The sequence below is a fragment of the Dermacentor silvarum genome, chromosome 5 (assembly GCF_013339745.2).
Source record: "Dermacentor silvarum isolate Dsil-2018 chromosome 5, BIME_Dsil_1.4, whole genome shotgun sequence".
Taxonomy (NCBI): Eukaryota; Metazoa; Arthropoda; class Arachnida; order Ixodida; family Ixodidae; genus Dermacentor; species Dermacentor silvarum.
This window is the reverse complement of record NC_051158.1, coordinates 171,926,696-171,943,433: the sequence shown is the minus strand read 5'-3', so window position 1 is coordinate 171,943,433 and position 16,738 is coordinate 171,926,696. Positions and strand designations below refer to the sequence as shown.

The window sequence follows — 16,738 nt, the reverse complement described above, 5'->3', positions numbered from 1 at the left end:
CGAAATATGTTTAATTCGGACATTTTTTTCAGTCCCGTGAAATCCGAATTAACGAGGTTTTACTATAGCACTGCCATTCTTGAAAGCCGACAGCCGCGATTTGTTACATGTGATCAGAGCGTGCAGGAAGCAGAGTTAAACAGTTAAACGAGTCAACACTATCAGCAGCCAGATGGAGGAAGGTAGTGGGGTGAGCCACTGGCCTCCCCGCCATTATAGTTTTCTCACAACAGCTTTTTTTTCATGCAACCCGGATATAACAATTATCGCATATAACAACGGAATTTTTGTGGCACTTGAATATTGTTATAAGTGGGTTCGACTGTATATACACATAGGCCAACAGTGGCCAAGATGGCGACCCTATTTCAATCGGGAACACGTCGCCTTCCTCCTCTCCATTGCAGTCACACTGTCCAGCTGTTCCGCATCAGTATAAATGTATACTAGAATTGTGGTACACGTAAAATATATTTGTTGTTGAGACGACAGTGCTGGGGCTATAGCAGCAAAGGGTCTTTATGCCTTTTTTCCATAGATTAGCTTTCCTGTTTTGGCGTTTTTTGCAATTTCAAATTATATTGGTTTTGTTAGTGCAGAAAAGACCATGTTTTTTACAAAGCAGTCAGTGAGACAGGGTTTTTCATACTTAGTTTTCATTAGTGGTGTCGTACATAGTCTGTGTGATTCTGTTTTTAGTACGCACATGCATGTGCAGGGCTGTTTGCTGCTCATCAGCAACAAAAGTACTGGAAGCTTCTGATTTGTGTGCTAATTTTGTGCACTAATTGTTTTGGGTTAAACTAGTTCCTGAAAAGCAAAACAATATACAGTGGAACCTTGTTGATACGAGCTTCACGGGAACCAGAAAATGAAACGTATCATCCAAAAATCGTATCATCCAAAGCAAGCCCCAAAACGTAAGAATAGAGGCTTACTTGGTGACGACCTCGCTAGCAAAGCTTCCTCTGGCGTCGCGTGATACTGCTCTGCATAACACGTGCATTATGCGGAGCAGCATCACTCGACGCCGCACGAACCGCAGCCAACACACTTTTATTGAGCAACTTTAAAATAGCTGTTCAGTTTTTGCTGAACTTTCCTTTTTTCACAGTCCATAAACAAGTTCTTTTGAACGTTGAAAAACGAGGCTAAGAATTCCGAAACAAAGAAACACCGTGGAGCAGCGTGACACGAGCGATAAGACTAGCAGACGAGGGCAGGCATAGAGTTAATTTAATCAGTATACTAACTCTGTGAGGGCAGGCGCTTCGTTCAGCCACGTGGCCGCATGAAGATCTCACCTGAAAAGCCGACCAAAACAAGCACGAGTGAAAGCAGCTGACGCGAACAGACGATACTGCCAGTGCGAAAATAGCGGTCGGGCGGGTCCGCATGACACCAGCCTGCCGCGCGTACTTCACTAAGGGGCTGCTCTTGTTGGTCTGCTTCACTCGCGGCTTGTTTGCTGCCGGGGCGCGCGGCAATTTAAATCGGTCCAGGATTTTTCCCTCCCGCAGCACGAAAAACCTGCTTGGCGACAGCTTTTGTGGCGTGCGTTTTGCCTCGCCGGAATGCAGCGGGGGTTTTTCCGCTAGTGTCGCTGGCCCTTAACACGTTGTTTTTGGGTAATTTAACCTACTATATTTGAATATAAGGCTACTAGTTTCAGAAATACCAGTTTGCAGTCGTGTCGTCCAATTTTACGTGAAAACGCGATCGTATCAACCACATGAAAATACATTGCTCTTATGGGATGTTGGTGGGGAAAAGAAATAAAAACATATAGTTACAAAAAAGTATTATGCAGAATCGTATCAACGAGGTTCCACTGTAGTATGTGTGTCAGCCTCCAACAGCATCACTGTTCTCTTCATTGCATACTTTTTATCTATATGTTTGTTAAGGTTACTCGCATTTTTTATGGTGTATGAAGAAAATTATAATACAATAGTATGGCGGAAATAATGACTGTGAGAAAATTCTTTGCTGGAGCAGCATCTAGACCACTGTAAGCAGTTGTAATGATGTTGGTGCGTTTTATAAATGTCCTAGATGTCAAGCAGAGGTGTCTACAATCTGCTGTAGAACCCATTTGTAGTGATGTGTCTAACAGCCACCATGTCATGATGCATATTGTTACGCGCGAAGGAGACCGTTTATCACCCTTACGGATGAAGGGGGCCGTTTATTGTAGGTCGCGAAGGTGAGCGCAAGAGCGGTCAGCTGGTTGATCAACTCAACGTCGTCCTCTTCTCTTTCAACCCGGGACCGCAAGCACGTTCACCGGTCATCGTTCTTCTCACTCACGCGTGCGTGCAACAATATTCTGCCAACAGAAATTTTATTTTGCAGAGTGTTATGGAGTAATAGTGGAGAGAATAAACACCTGCCATAAAACCACAAAATAGTGGGAATAACGTGGCACACACGACTGAAAGTAAATGGTCTCAGTTCAAAGCTGCATCGTGCTAGCACTCTGATCACTTGCGGAACCGTATACTGTGTTGCATATTGTATTAAAATGCAGTTGTTGCTCTTGTATGGTCATTGGAAAGGGGGCACTTCAAGTGTATGTATTTGTGAAGCCTGCAGCCATGTCTTTTACTGAGGGGCTTATCATCATTATCGTCATCATCATCATCATTTATTGACCGTTAATGGCCCCTGTTGGGGTATTACACAAGGGGCGAGCATACATAAGAAAAAGAAACGTTGAAACAGTCATGATTGAAGTAAAACAATAACAATAACATTCAGAAGGGTAAAGAAAGTGTAATGCAATTTCATTCTAACACACACAAAGTAATAACCAATGCACTCAATAAAACAAACAAAAAAGAAACTAATGTACCAGACTACTAGTTCTGGTATGGAACTTTAGGTTTCTTGAAAAGAAAAAAAAAACTCAAAACCATTCAGCAGCAGCTTGCATTAATACTACATTCCCTGTCCTCTCGCTTTACGATCTGCTTACTATGAAAATTTGTCTTGGCAAAAATATGTGCGAGTTTCACGAACTGGGTCATTGAACAATCACACATAAGTATATTAAGCAAATCAGAAATGGTCAACCAGCTGTGCTTTGTTTGGGCTGATCCGAAATTACCCTCAATACTTCTTGAATGAAGAAAAAAAACAATCTTTAGCATTAATATTGTCACGAGCCTCGAGAAGTAGTCCTGAAGGTTTAATAAACGTAGAGCAGCTGGCTCTTGGAAGACGCGGCCGTCGGGGCTGGCTCGAGCAGAGAAGGGGCGCGCGGTCTTCTTTCTTCTCTTGGGCTCGACCCACTCTTGCCCTCGACCCACTCTTGCCCTCGACCCACTACCTACAGGTGGCAATATCCCCCCTTCCGAACAAAAGCATCGCCTCGATGCTTAAAAAAAATAGGCGTAGAAGACAAAGAAGAGGAAGGCAGGCAAAGCGAAAGTACACAAAAAAAATGTAGCCGTCACGCCGGCACAGTCAATGAACGAAGAAGCAAGCTCCCAAAGATAAATGAAAAGTAGAAACAAAGAAGGGAATGAGAGAAAAAAAAATGAACAAAAAATTACAGACGCGCAATGTACGGCTTCATGCGCACAACATAACTATGTCTGAGGTCGGTTGTCTGTGTCCTACTCCGTGTCTGCGATGTTGTGTCCGGAACAACTTCGTAGTTTACGTCACTGATGCGGCGGAGCACTTTATACGGACCGAAATACCGGCTCAGAAGCTTTTCACAGAGGCCACGACGGCGAACGGGGGTCCACACCCAAACTTGGTCCCCGGGGTTGTAGGACACGTCCCTGTGGCGGATGTTGTAGCGTCGTGCGTCTGCCTGCTGCTGCTGGCCGATATGCAGCCGCGCGAGCTGCCGAGCTTCCTCAGCACGCTCTGCAAATTCCTCGGCGTCAGTTGTCAATAGGTCAGCGTCTTGACACGGCAGCATAGCGTCCAGCATCGTCTGGACTTCGCGACCGTAGAGAAGGCGAAAGGGCGTGAAGCGCGTCGTCTCTTGCACGGCGGTGTTATACGCGAAGGTCACGTAAGGCAAGATCCGATCCCATGTTTTGTGTTGAACGTCAATGTACATTGCGAGCATGTCTGTGACAGTCTTATTTAGTCGCTCGGTAAGTCCGTTGGTCTGCGGATGGTACGCGGTCGTCTTGCGATACCTGGTGTTGCTCAATTCAAAAACTTCGTCCATAAGCTGCACTGTGAATGCTGTCCCTCTGTCTGTTATTACAGTGGAGGGAGCACCGTGACGCAAGACGATGTGGCGCATGAAGAACTGCGCTACCTCTGAGGCCGTGGCTCGTGGGATCGCCTGCGTCTCAGCATAGCGTGTTAAATAATCAGTCGCGACGATCACCCATTTGTTACCGTCGGCCGAGAGAGGAAACGGTCCGACAATGTCCATGCCGACTTGGTCGAAAGGCGTATGAGGTGCTTCAATTGGCTGAAGTAAGCCAGCCGGTTTAACGGATGGTGTCTTGCGGCGCTGGCATTCACGGCAGCCTTTAACGTACTGTTTGACGCTTGCCGAAAGCCCGGGCCAATAGTACATTTCGCTTACTCTAGCGAGTGTTCGTGAAAAGCCTAAATGACCAGATGTCGGTTCGTCATGGCAAGCGAAGAGGATGTCGTCGCGCATGTCCCTTGGAACCACCAGGAGGTAAGCACGGCTGGTCGAACGAACATTCTTCTTATAAAGCACGTTGTCTCGCAGACAGAAGGACGTCAGCGAGCGGGACAGATGGCGTGGTATGGTTGTGTCGCGGCCCTCTAAATGATCGATGATCGGTCTAATCTCAGCGTGGTCACGCTGCCGTCTGCTCAAGTCCGACGAACTAATGGCGCCCAGGAAGCCGTCATCATCCTCTGTTTCCTGACTGGCAGGATCAATGGGTGCGCGGGACAGCGTGTCAGCGTCTTCATGCTTACGGCCAGACTTATAAACGATGGTGATGTCAAATTCCTGTAGTCGCAAGCTCCACCGTGCCAGTCGTCCTGAAGGGTCGCGCATGCTTGCCAACCAACAGAGGGCATGGTGGTCCGTCACTAGTTTGAAGGGACGACCATAGAGAGGGGCGAAACTTGATGATCACCGACACGACCGCGAGGCACTCTTTCTCCGTAGTCGAATAATTCGCCTGGGCACGGGACAGGGAGCGGCTGGCATACGCTATAACTCTTTCCACTCCATCTTGAAGCTGGACGAGCACTGCGCCAAGGCCAATGCTGCTGGCGTCGGTATGCACCTCAGTATCAGCATCATCGTCAAAATGTGCAAGAACGGGTGCTGACTGCAGGCGCTGTCGTAATTCAGCAAAAGCCGCCTGTTGCTCATTATGCCACACAAATGGCATATCGTCCCTCGTAAGGCATGTCAGGGGTTCCGCTATCTTCGAAAAGCCTTTAATAAACCGGCGATATAGTAGGCGCACAAACCCAGGAAGCGCCGGACGGCCTTCTTATCGGCAGGATCTGGAAACGCGGCCACAGCGGCAAGCTTGTCGGGATCGGGTCGGACCCCTTTGGCGCTTACTACATGCCCGAGGAACTTGAGCTCTTCGTAACCAAAGTGGCACTTTTCGGGCTTAAGTGTCAGGCCTGCCGATCGGATGGCTTCTAGCACACTCCGTAGGCGGTGAAGATGCTGCTCGAACGTTTCAGAGAAGATGACCACATCATCCAGGTACACAAGACAGGCCTGCCACTTCAGTCCAGTAAGGACAGTGTCCATCATTCGCTGGAAAGTAGCCGGGGCTGAACACAAGCCAAAAGGAAGCACTCGAAATTCATAGAGCCCATCTGGAGTCACAAAGGCTGTTTTCTCGCGGTCGCGTTCGTCTACCTTGATTTGCCAGTACCCACTTTTTAAATCGAGAGAAGAAAAATAGTGGGCACGCCGTAGTCTATCTAACGAGTCGTCGATACGCGGCAGCGGGTACACGTCCTTTTCAGTCACGTTGTTGAGCTTGCGGTAGTCGACACAGATGCGTAGCGTTCCGTCTTTCTTTTTGACAAGAACGACCGGAGACGACCACGGGCTGTTGGAAGGTTCGATGACGCCATCGTCAAGCATCTCCCGGACTTGCGTACGTATGGCTTCGTGTTCTTTTGCTGACACGCGATAAGGCTGCTGGTGTATCGGGCGTGCGTCTTCGTACGTGATGATCCTGTGTTTAATGATGGAAGTCTGGCGTACCTTGGTAGATGATGATGATGATATATGGGGTTTAATGGCGCAAGGGCCAATAATGGCCAAAGAGCGCCAGGCCAGTGTTAATGAGTTTGAATTGAAGCGATGAATTACGAGTGGTGGATATGACGTGGCTGTAAGGGGGCCTAAAAAATAGTCGCTGTAAAGTGCATAAAATCTACAGGTAATAAGATTATGGAAATGACTGATGGCGTGTGCTATGAGCATGAAATATGCATTGCAAATAAAATACTATTTGCAAAGTATGTCCGATGAGAAAATTGGCATGAAGCACTATTGCCTCAACAGAGCCCTTGAACATAAAGGCCTGGAGGCATGCGCTATACTGAGCACTATCGCAACAGCATCCTCTGGCAGGAGGATGTGCTACGAATGTCTAGGGCTAATCACATGTAGTACCACGTCATTCAAAAACCTAGGACTGCTTTGGTATTAAAAAGTGGTTCTTTGCCAAGAAACATACTGGGATGGAGAGGGATATGGTAGCGGTATGCAAGAGGAAAGTGTTTCCTTCTCTCTGTTTCGGCTTCCCGGCACTCCAAGAGGACATGGAGGACGGTCAGCCTCTGACCACATCGGCCACAGGTTGGAGGCTCGTTACCAGTCAACAGAAAGTTGTGAGTACCATATGTGTGTCCTATTCTGAGACGGCAGAATAGGACATCAGTTCGTCGTGTTTTAGTTGTACAGGGCCAGAAACCTAACTGTGGCTTAATCAGGTGGAGTTTATTATTTGTTTCACTCTCCCACAGGCGTTGCCAGTGGTTTCGCAGTTTCCTTCGCAAAAAAGGCTTCAGATCTGTGGCGGGAATAGTACTGCTAAGATTGGTAGCTTCAGATGTAATTGATGTGGCCATTTGGTCTGCAAGCACATTACCTTCGATGGATCTATGACCAGGAACCCAGCATATTGTCACATGTCTACCAGATGAGTAAATATTGCACAAATATGAGTAAAGTTCAATGAAAACAGGATTTTTGTGTTTCCTTAAAGACATTAGTGCCTTTACGACACTTAAGGAGTCCGTGAATATTATTGCCTTATGTAGCTTTAATTTCTTAATGTGTTTAGTCGCAGACAGTACTGCATAGGCTTCTGCAGTGAGGATACTTGTATAAGGGTTCAATACGTCTGATTCAGAGAAAGATGGACCGACGGCCGCGTAAGATACACCAGCATGGGACTTTGACGCGTCGGTGTAGAATTCAGGGCAACAGTACTTCGATTGGAGTTCACGGAAATGTATTGCGATTTCGAGTTCAGGAGCGTGCTTTGTGACCTCCACAAAGGATACATCACATGCTATCACCTGCCACTCCCAGGGTGGTAAAAGCTTACCTGGAGGCATTAAACGATGTTCGAGAAGTGGGACATCCATTTCTTCGCTAAGTTCTCTCACACGTAGTGAGAAAGGCCGTCTCACAGAGGGTCTATTATGGAAAAGTGTAGTACACGTCAAATCGTTAACGGTTTGAGAACATGGATGTTCATGATCAGAGTGAACTTTGAGGAAGTATGTGAAGCTGATGTACGATCTCTGGAGATGAAGTGACCATTCATTCGATTCTGCATATAGGCTTTCTATAGGGCTCGTTCTGAAAGCACCGGTGGCCAAGCGGATACCTAGATGGTGAACGGGATCCAGCATCTTTAGTGCACTTGGGGCAGCAGAGTTATATACTACAGCACCGTAATCCAGTCGCGAACGAATGAGGCTCTTGTAAAGATTCATTAAACATTTCCTGTCGCTGCCCCATGATGTGTGAGATAAGATCTTCATGAGGTTCATTGTTTTTAGGCATTTTGCTTTGAGATATTTTATGTGGGGGATGAAAGTTAGCCTAAAGTCAAGTATGATGCCTAGAAACTTGTGTTCTTTGTTGACAGGTATTTGCTGTCCATGCAGTTCTACACAGGGATCTGGAATCAGGCCTCTCTTTCTTGTGAAAAGAACACAAGAACTTTTGTGGGGGTTAACTTTAAACCCGTTTTCGTCTGCCCACTTCGTTACCTTGTTTAAGCCCTGCTGTACCTGTCTCTCACACACTGCGAGGTTACATGACTTGAAGCCTAGTTGTATGTCGTCTACGTAGACGGAATAAAAAATAGCCGGTGGTAATGAGGCACGGAGTGTGTTCATCTTAACGATAAACAGTGTGCAGCTGAGCACGCCTCCCTGGGGTACACCAGTTTCCTGAATGAATGGCCGTGAAAATACATTCCCGATTTTGACGCGGAAGGTACGATTGGACAAATAGCTTTGTATTAGGCTTAGCATATTGCCATGGATGCCTATTAGCGCCAAGTCTCTCAGGATTCCGTAACGCCATGTTGTGTCGTACGCCTTCTCCATATCGAGGAATACCGATAAGAAAAACTGTTTATGTACAAATGCGTCTCGGATATTTTCTTCAATGCGCACAAGATGATCAGTTGTGGATCGGCCTTCTCTAAAGCCACACTGATAGGGATCAAGCATTTTGTTCAGTTCAAGGTAATGTATAAGGCGTCGATTAACCATTTTTTCAAATAGCTTGCACAGGCAACTTGTGAGAGCTATGGGACGGTAACTTGCCGCCAAGGAAGGATCTTTACCCTGCTTCAATACAGGGACCACAATCGCTTCTTTCCATGCGGATGGAAGATATCCGGCAGCCCAAATAGTGTTGAGAAGCGCCAGTAGTGTTAGTTGTGTATCAGTGTGCACGTTCTTAATCATGTCATACACGACTCTGTCGGGTCCCGGTGCAGAGCTCTTACATGCGATCAAGGCAGCTCTCAACTCGGCAATATTAAAAGGACGGTTATATGGTTCGTTCTGTCGGCATTTGCGTATAAATGGCTTGCATTCTTCTATCTGTTTGTATTTAAGGAAGGATTTGGAATAATGGATTGAGCTTGACACATGCTCAAAGTGCTCCCCAAGACAGTCTGCCTGGTCCTGCAAGGTATTCCCTTGGTCATTAACCAGAGGCAACGGATGAATTTGTTGCCCCTTTAGCTTTCTTACGCCATTCCACACTTTTGCCTCCTGTGTGTAGGAATTTATACCCGAGATAAACCTCACCCAGCTTTCTCTCTTTGCCTGACGTCGTGTCCGCCTTCCCTGCGATTTAATCTGTTTAAATTGAATGAGATTTTCAGCATTTGGAGATCTACGCAATATGCCCCATGCCTTATTTTGCCTTTTTCGCGCCTGTCTACAGTCTTCGTTCCACCAGGGAACACGTCTTTTACATGAGCTACCATTCGTTTGTGGAATACACTTTTCAGCAGCATCAATAATAAAAGCGGTAAAATATGCAACAGCATCGTCGATACTAAAATTGTTTATAAAATCTCGTGGTAAATAAGTTGATTCTTTAAAATGCTCCCAGTCAGCAGATGCTAATTTCCATCGAGGAATACTGGGAGGGTTGTCATGCTGCGTTATTAAGTTTAAAGTTACAGGGAAGTGGTCACTTCCAAAAGGATTTTTGATGACGTTCCATTCAAGGTCAGGCAGAAGGGAAGCGGATCCAAGTGCAAGGTCTATCGATGAATACGAATCGTGTTGGGCGTTGTAATACGTGGGCTCCTTCTCATTAAAGAGACAGGCACCAGAGGTCAGAAGAAAATTTTCAATGAGACGACCTCTCGCGTCACATCGCGAGTCTCCCCATAACGTGTTGTGAGCATTAAAATATCCCACGAGGATGTAAGGTTCGGGAAGCTGGTCAATGAGGTTATAAAAGTCTGTTTTTTCAAGGCGATGATTGGGGGGGACATAAATGGAACAGACAGTTACTAGTCTGTTAAACAGAATGGCCCGAACTGACACTGCCTCAAGGGGCGTCTGGAGGGCTGGATGTTGGCAAGCTACAGACTTATCTGCTATTATTGCTACACCGCCGGACGAGGCGTTAGCCTCATTGCGGTCTTTTCGAAAGATGGTGTATTGACGAAGGAAGTTTGTGTTTGTGGGTTTCAGATGTGTCTCTTGAACACACAGCAACTTAGGATTATGTTTGTGTAGGAGTTCTCTTATATCGTCGAGGTTGTGAATAAGTCCTCTAACATTCCATTGTAATATTTGTGTTTCCATAATGAAGAAAGTGTTTGTGCTGTGTGTTCAGAAGATGAAGACTAGCTCACGGTGCCCTTTCCAGGCGCCGTGACGCGAGGTTTCTCTTTTCTGGAGCGGTCAAGGGATTCCCGCCGCTCCTTAGGCGCTGGCGGCGCCGTCTGGCCGGTTGTTGTGTCCATCGCGTCTTGCGAGGCGCTGGACACGCGCTCTTGCGAGCGGTTGGCTTGACGTGAAGGCCTCGTCTCGAGGGACGAGGCCCTTGAGGCCACCAGCCCGGAGGTCGATGGCCCCTTCTTCTGGGGCGGCGGAGCAGCGTTGGCCGCAGCCACCGAGGGGGCGGATGGCGTCACCGCCGGCTCACCTTGTGTGGGCCGGACAGCTGCCGGATGCCGCTGTGGCGCTGCCCCCTGACGCGCCACCTCGGCAAAACTGACTTTAGGCAGGTATGAAACCCGCCTGCGAGCCTCTTTGAAAGTTATATTTTCCTTTACTTTGATCGTGATGACTTCTTTTTCTTTCTTCCAAGACGGGCATGACCGCGAGTGTGCGGCATGCTCGCCATCACAGTTGACGCAGTGTGGTGTGTTTTCGCACGTTTCAGAGGCATGGTCATCGGAACTACATTTAGCACATGTCTGTCGGCCTCGGCAGTTCTGGGAACTGTGGCCGAAACGCTGGCACTTGAAGCAACGAAGAGGATTTGGAATATAGGGTCTGACCCGTAGCTTTACATAGCCCGCCTCGATTGTCTCGGGCACGATACTTGATCCAAAAGTAAGTACTAGATGCTTGGTTTTGATCTCCTTGCCGTCCCGCCTTAGCATAATTCGTTTGACATTGATCACGTTTTGCTCGCTCCAGCCTTCCAACAGTTCAGCTTCTGCCAGATGCATCAGGTCATCGTCGGAGACAACGCCACGACTGGTGTTCATAGTTCGGTGCGGGGATATTGTCACCGGGATTTCCCCGAATGACACTAGGTTTGGAAGCTTTTCGTGCTGTTTCGTATCGCGGAGTTCCAAAAGGAGGTCTCCACTAGCCATTTTTGATGCCTTGTAGCCATGCCCCAAGAGTTTCGGTGAGACACTTTGACACGAGGAAGGGTGAAATCATTCTCATCGTCTTTTCAGAGTTATCAGAATGAATAACATGGAATCGGGGGAAATTTTGCAATTTGTTACCAAGGAATTGAAAGATATCTTCGGTGCGCCCTCGTTTATGAGGGCGATCAGGGAGTCGGGGAAATGACGAAAGAGCCATAAAGGGAACTATAATTTCGGTAGCTATGCCAGCCACCCACCACCGAGCCCAACATGGGGACGCTACGAAACCCGAAGGCAACGAAGACGCCAGCTGTACATAGCCACTATAACCTAATATAATAGACCCAAGGCTGGATAAACTACACCAGGTTAACCCTTGCTGCCTGGAAAATTAGAAGTAAAACGAAGTGAAGAGAAGACAGGAGAGATGGAAAGTGAGAGAGAAAGACGAAGGTTGGAGGGAGAGAGAGACAGGAAAAGGCAACTACCGATTTCCCCCGGGTGGGTCAGTCCGGGGGTGCCGTCTACGTGAAGCGGAGGCCAAAGAGGTGTGTTGCCTCCGCCGAGGGGCCGTAAAGGTCCAAGCACTCGGCATCGGCTCAACCCCCAGGATCCCCTTTTCCCCGGACACGGCTAAGCCACGTACGGTTAAACGCGGGAGGGGCCAACCCTCATGTGCTCGGGTCCGTGGTGTCGCAACACACCAAACGCCTGCTGACGCAGACGCCCCTGCGGGGTGGCGTACCTTGGTAGAATGTGCGAAGCAGGTGCTGAATTCAAGCAAGAGCTTGCGCAGTGCTGTGTGGCTATCGGTGGACAGTTCAGAATTGATGTCGAGATGGCCCAGAGACGTGTCTGCTGTCTCCACTACTTCTGACGTGAAGCAGTTAACGTTTGCTACTGCGTCAGCAAACGCTAACGAAGTGCCGCGGAACAGGTGTCGGTGCTCGTAGCTAAAGTTGGTAACAAGCAATTTCGAATGACCAGCACGAATCTGTATAACACTTCGAGGCACACAAACACCTTGGTTCAGTAGGTGTTCCAAGTTACTTTCGGCCACCGCTTCGCCATCGCGTAAGCCACAGCATGTAACGTCGACGAGGACACTGGCTCGTGGAGGAAGCGTTACACTGTCATCCGAAACACGAAGTACGTCGTCGCGCCGTTGGCCGTTTTGCACGTCGATTGCTCGTGCGGCAGAGAAAGTGATACGACGCTCTTGCAGATCGATAATCGCGCCGTACTCCTGCAGGAAGTCAACCCCAAGAGTAACGTTGCGGGAGCATTCGCGTAAGACAAGGCAGCTCGCAACGAATGTAGATCCTTGAATCTCAACTCTAGTCGTGCAGGCGCCCAGCGGAGTAACGACGTGGCCGCCAGCCGTCCGAATCTGCGAGTTATGCCAGGGCGTGATCACTTTCTTCAGCTGCGTTGCTATTTTCCTGCTTAGCATCGTGTAGTCTGCGCCGGTGTCCACTAAAGCACTCACGGCATAACCGTCAATAATCACTGGTATATCGAGCGAAAGCCGGTCGTCTCGTTCAGCTACAGGTGATGGCGGATCGGTATGTTTCCGTAACTGCGTCCGTCGGAGGTCTTCAGCGCTTCGACCGTCAGCGACCTCGCCCCCAAAGATCACCTCAGTTAGTTTTCCCGGCGGGGACTGGTCGACCGCTCGGGAGAATAGCGCTGGGGCGGAGGTGAAAATCGTCTGGGAGACGGCGATCGCGACTGCCGCCTGGCAGGCGGTGGCAAGCGCTGCTGAGAGAGGTAGTCCTCAATGTCCCGGGGTCGCTGGCCGTATCGGGGTGGCGGCGAGTATGCGGAAAAGCCGCGAATCCCAAGGCGCCGGTATGGGCACTGGCGGTACAGGTGATCAGCTTCACCGCAGTGGAAGCACAGAGGCCGATGATCGGGTGTGCGCCAAACATCCGACTTCCGAGGGGGGCGGGCGTCTGTCGTCGACGTAGTGAACCGCTTGCTCCGAATGGTGGGCAATTGGAGCGGCATGAACAACCGGCGGCGGTGTATACCCAGCGTCGTAGTACGACATCGGCTGCGCCGACTGAATTGACACCGTAGGAGGAGCACGAACGAACCGCGGCGGAGAGGGAGCAGGGCGCTTCAGGGCTCCCGCGTAGGTCGCACGCGGATATTCAGGAGGTACTGCCGCAGCGTTAGCAGGAGGCAAGGTGTCACGGAGCGCCTGGTGCACTTCGTCCTTGATAATGCTTGCTATGGAGCTTACCGTAGGGTGCGGTGTTCCGGCGGCCTTTTGCAACTCTTCACGCACGACAGAGCGAATGAGTTCTCGCAGGCAGTCACCGTTGTTTCCTATGGCCGTGAAAATGTCAGCAGAAGACATGCTGTTCGCTTGCCGCTCATACATGTTCGAGCGATGCAGAAGCATCTTTTCCATAGTCACGGCCTCGGACAAGAACTCTGCGACCGTCTTCGGAGGGCTCTGTACGAGGCCAGCGAAGAGTTGCTCCATGACCCCGCGCATCAGATGACGTAACTTCTTCCCCTCCGTCATGCTTGGATCCGCCCGTCGGAAGAGGCGCGTCATGTCTTCGACGTAAGTGGTCACAGTTTCGTTTGGCAACTGGACGCGGGCCTGAATCGCACGTTCCGCTCGTTCGTGGCGATCAGCACTGGTGTATGTCTCCAAAAGCTGACGACAAAACTCGCGCCAAGACGTCAGTTGCCCCTCGCGGTTCTGAAACCACGTACGCGTGCCATCCTCCAGGTAGAAGTAGACGTGTCGGAGTTTTTCCGTGTCGTTCCATTCGTTCACGGAGGCCACGCGCTCGTATTCGACCATCCAGTCTTCGACGTCTTCGAACACTGTGTCATGAAACGTCTTCGGGATCCGTGGGCTCTCAAGTGTGTAACGGTTCGACATCGTGCTTCCCGTACCGGTTGGGGCGGTTTGAAGAGAAGCGCTGGTCATACCGGTTGATGTGGTGGGAACTGTAGCATTGACGACTTCTGGAGACAGTCCCCTGATCCTGCGGCTGGCCCGATGCACGGGAGTGTCGACAGGCACTGGATTCGTAGCGCGGATCCTTGGAGGGGTCTGCAACATCCGTGAAGACGCTTACCCAGCACCTCCACCAGTTTGCCACGAGCCTCGAGAAGTAGTCTTGAAGGTTTAATAAACGTAGAGCAGCTGGCTCTTGGAAGACGCGGCCGTCGGGGCTGGCTCGAGCAGAGAAGGGGCGCGCGGTCTTCTTTCTTCTCTTGGGCTCGACCCACTCTTGCCCTCGACCCACTACCTACAGGTGGGAATATCCATGTTGTGTTATTTCATTGACATGTTGTAATTACAATTTTGCTTTCAAATGAAATGCTATAATATGTTAACCTGTTTTGATTTGTTTATGCAGCATCGAGGCCTTCCAGCTTTCAAGCTTCAACGACAGACAGTGAGAAGTCACATTAGGCATGCCACTACCACTGTAACTTCTGTGACTATAAGACTAATAGAGCGTCTCATCTGAAATCGCACACCATGGTTCACACAGGCGAGCGGCCATTTGTATGCCATTTGTGCCATCAGTGCTTCTTGTCTAAGTCCACATTGAATTCTCACCTGCGCACTCACACAGGCGAGAGGCCATTTCAGTGCCCTTCATGCCCTCACAACTTCACGCGCATGAGTAATCTCAAGAGACACGTGCGCACTCACACAGGCGAGAGGCCATTTCAGTGCCCTTCGTGCGCTCGGAGCTTTTTGCATAAGTCCATTTTCAATGATCACCTGCGCGTGCACACTGGCGAGAGGCCATATCAGTGCCAATTATGTCACGAGACCTTTATACATAGAATCCAGCTCGTCAGGCACCAGTGCCACCACAAGTGAAAGTGATAGTCACCAGTGCCGCCACAAGTGAAAGATATACAGGCACCAGTGCCACCACAAGTGAAAGTGATAGTTTCTTTTTTACTTGACTGACTTTATTTGAGTGAATTGCATTAACTGAATTCTGGAGTTTTATATGCCAAAACCATGATTTGATCATTAGGCACGCCATAGGGAGGGACTCCGGTTAAATTTTGACCACCAGGGGATCCTTAATGTGCCCCCAAAGCGTGGAACACCGGCGTTGTTGCAGTTTGCGCCCATCGAAATGTGGTCACCGCAGCCGGGATTTATCCCACGACCTCCTGCTTAGCAGCGCAACACCATAGCCGCTAAGCCACCGCAGCGGGTGACTTTATTCAAGTACGTGATTACACTTGGGAACAGAGGACAAAAGGCAGTAACGCCTGATGGGGCCCACCCACCTGGGACAACAGTTTTCACACAAGCTGTGGCAAACAAAACGGAAGTGATGATGCGTTACAAATAAACAGAGTATATAAAACATACAGAAGGAAAGACACAAAACTACCAGCACACGTACAATTTCAATACTTATGCGAAGATAAAAAAAATACAGCCTGCATTGTTGTATAAAAACGCATCATTGGTACATCATTGTATTCGAACAGCAATATACACTAGAGCTTACACAACAATGACGTTTTGATGAATATTTATTGAGGTAAAACCAACGAAAGTAGTAATTAAGTTATTTCCTGCTTTATTATTTTGCCAGATTTATGGTTTCTTAAAATTTTTCGATATCTTTGTTGTTCAAGAATCTCGTGATCTGGTAATCCAGCATTTGTTAACCATAGTTTGTCCAGTTATTCCTGTATGTTATGCAGCGAAGTGTGTATGGTAGTAATAGTTGAGGGTATCGTAATGCGAGTGAAAAGGCATACTCATTCTTCTTTGTTTTTATGCAATGATGTACATGTACAATAATGAGGCATTAATGCATTTTTATACATCAATCTATGCTGTATTTCTTTGTCATCTTTGTATAAGGATTCAAATTGTACATATGCTGGTAGTTTTGTGTTTCCTTCTGTGTGTTTTATAAACTCCGTTTATTTGTACCACATGATCACTTCCGTTCTGCTTACCACAGCTTGTGTGAAAACTGTTGTCCCAGGTTGGAGGACCCCATCAAGTGTTACTCTCTTCCTAAGTGTAATCATGCATGCACTTGAATAAATTCACCCGCAGCAGTGGCTTAGCAGCTATGGTGTTGCGTTGCTAAGCACAAGGTCGTGGGATCACATCCCAGCTGGTGCGGCTGCATTTCGATCGGGGCGAGAAAACAGAAAACCCCAGAATTCAGTTTCTTATGTACATACGTAGTAAACTGCTGCAAAATAGATTACACTGTCAGTGTGCACGCCTAGCTTCGTGCTATCCCGTAATAGTGCTTGTTTTTGTTTGCACAGAGTTGTACTTGATTGCACTTGTTTCTGTGGTTTTGATGGCCAAAATAAATTATTCTTCTTTTGGCAGCTTACGTTTAGTGTGTCGTGGATGCTGCACTCAGACCCCCGGCACAGTG

The 16,738-nt window shown here is 48.5% G+C and overlaps 1 protein-coding gene across 1 annotated transcript in view; it reads left to right on the top strand.

The window, feature by feature from the left end:
- LOC119453912 (uncharacterized) overlaps window positions 1-15,729 on the top strand; it is a 59,394-nt gene extending 43,665 nt beyond the window's left edge. Inside the window, exon 3 of the mRNA XM_037715953.2 lies at window positions 14,711-15,729. Coding sequence (XP_037571881.2) covers window positions 14,711-14,766 — 56 coding nt within the window. The 3' untranslated portion in view covers window positions 14,767-15,729. The remainder of the gene's footprint in view (window positions 1-14,710) is intronic.
- Window positions 15,730-16,738: the final 1,009 nt, after the last annotated feature.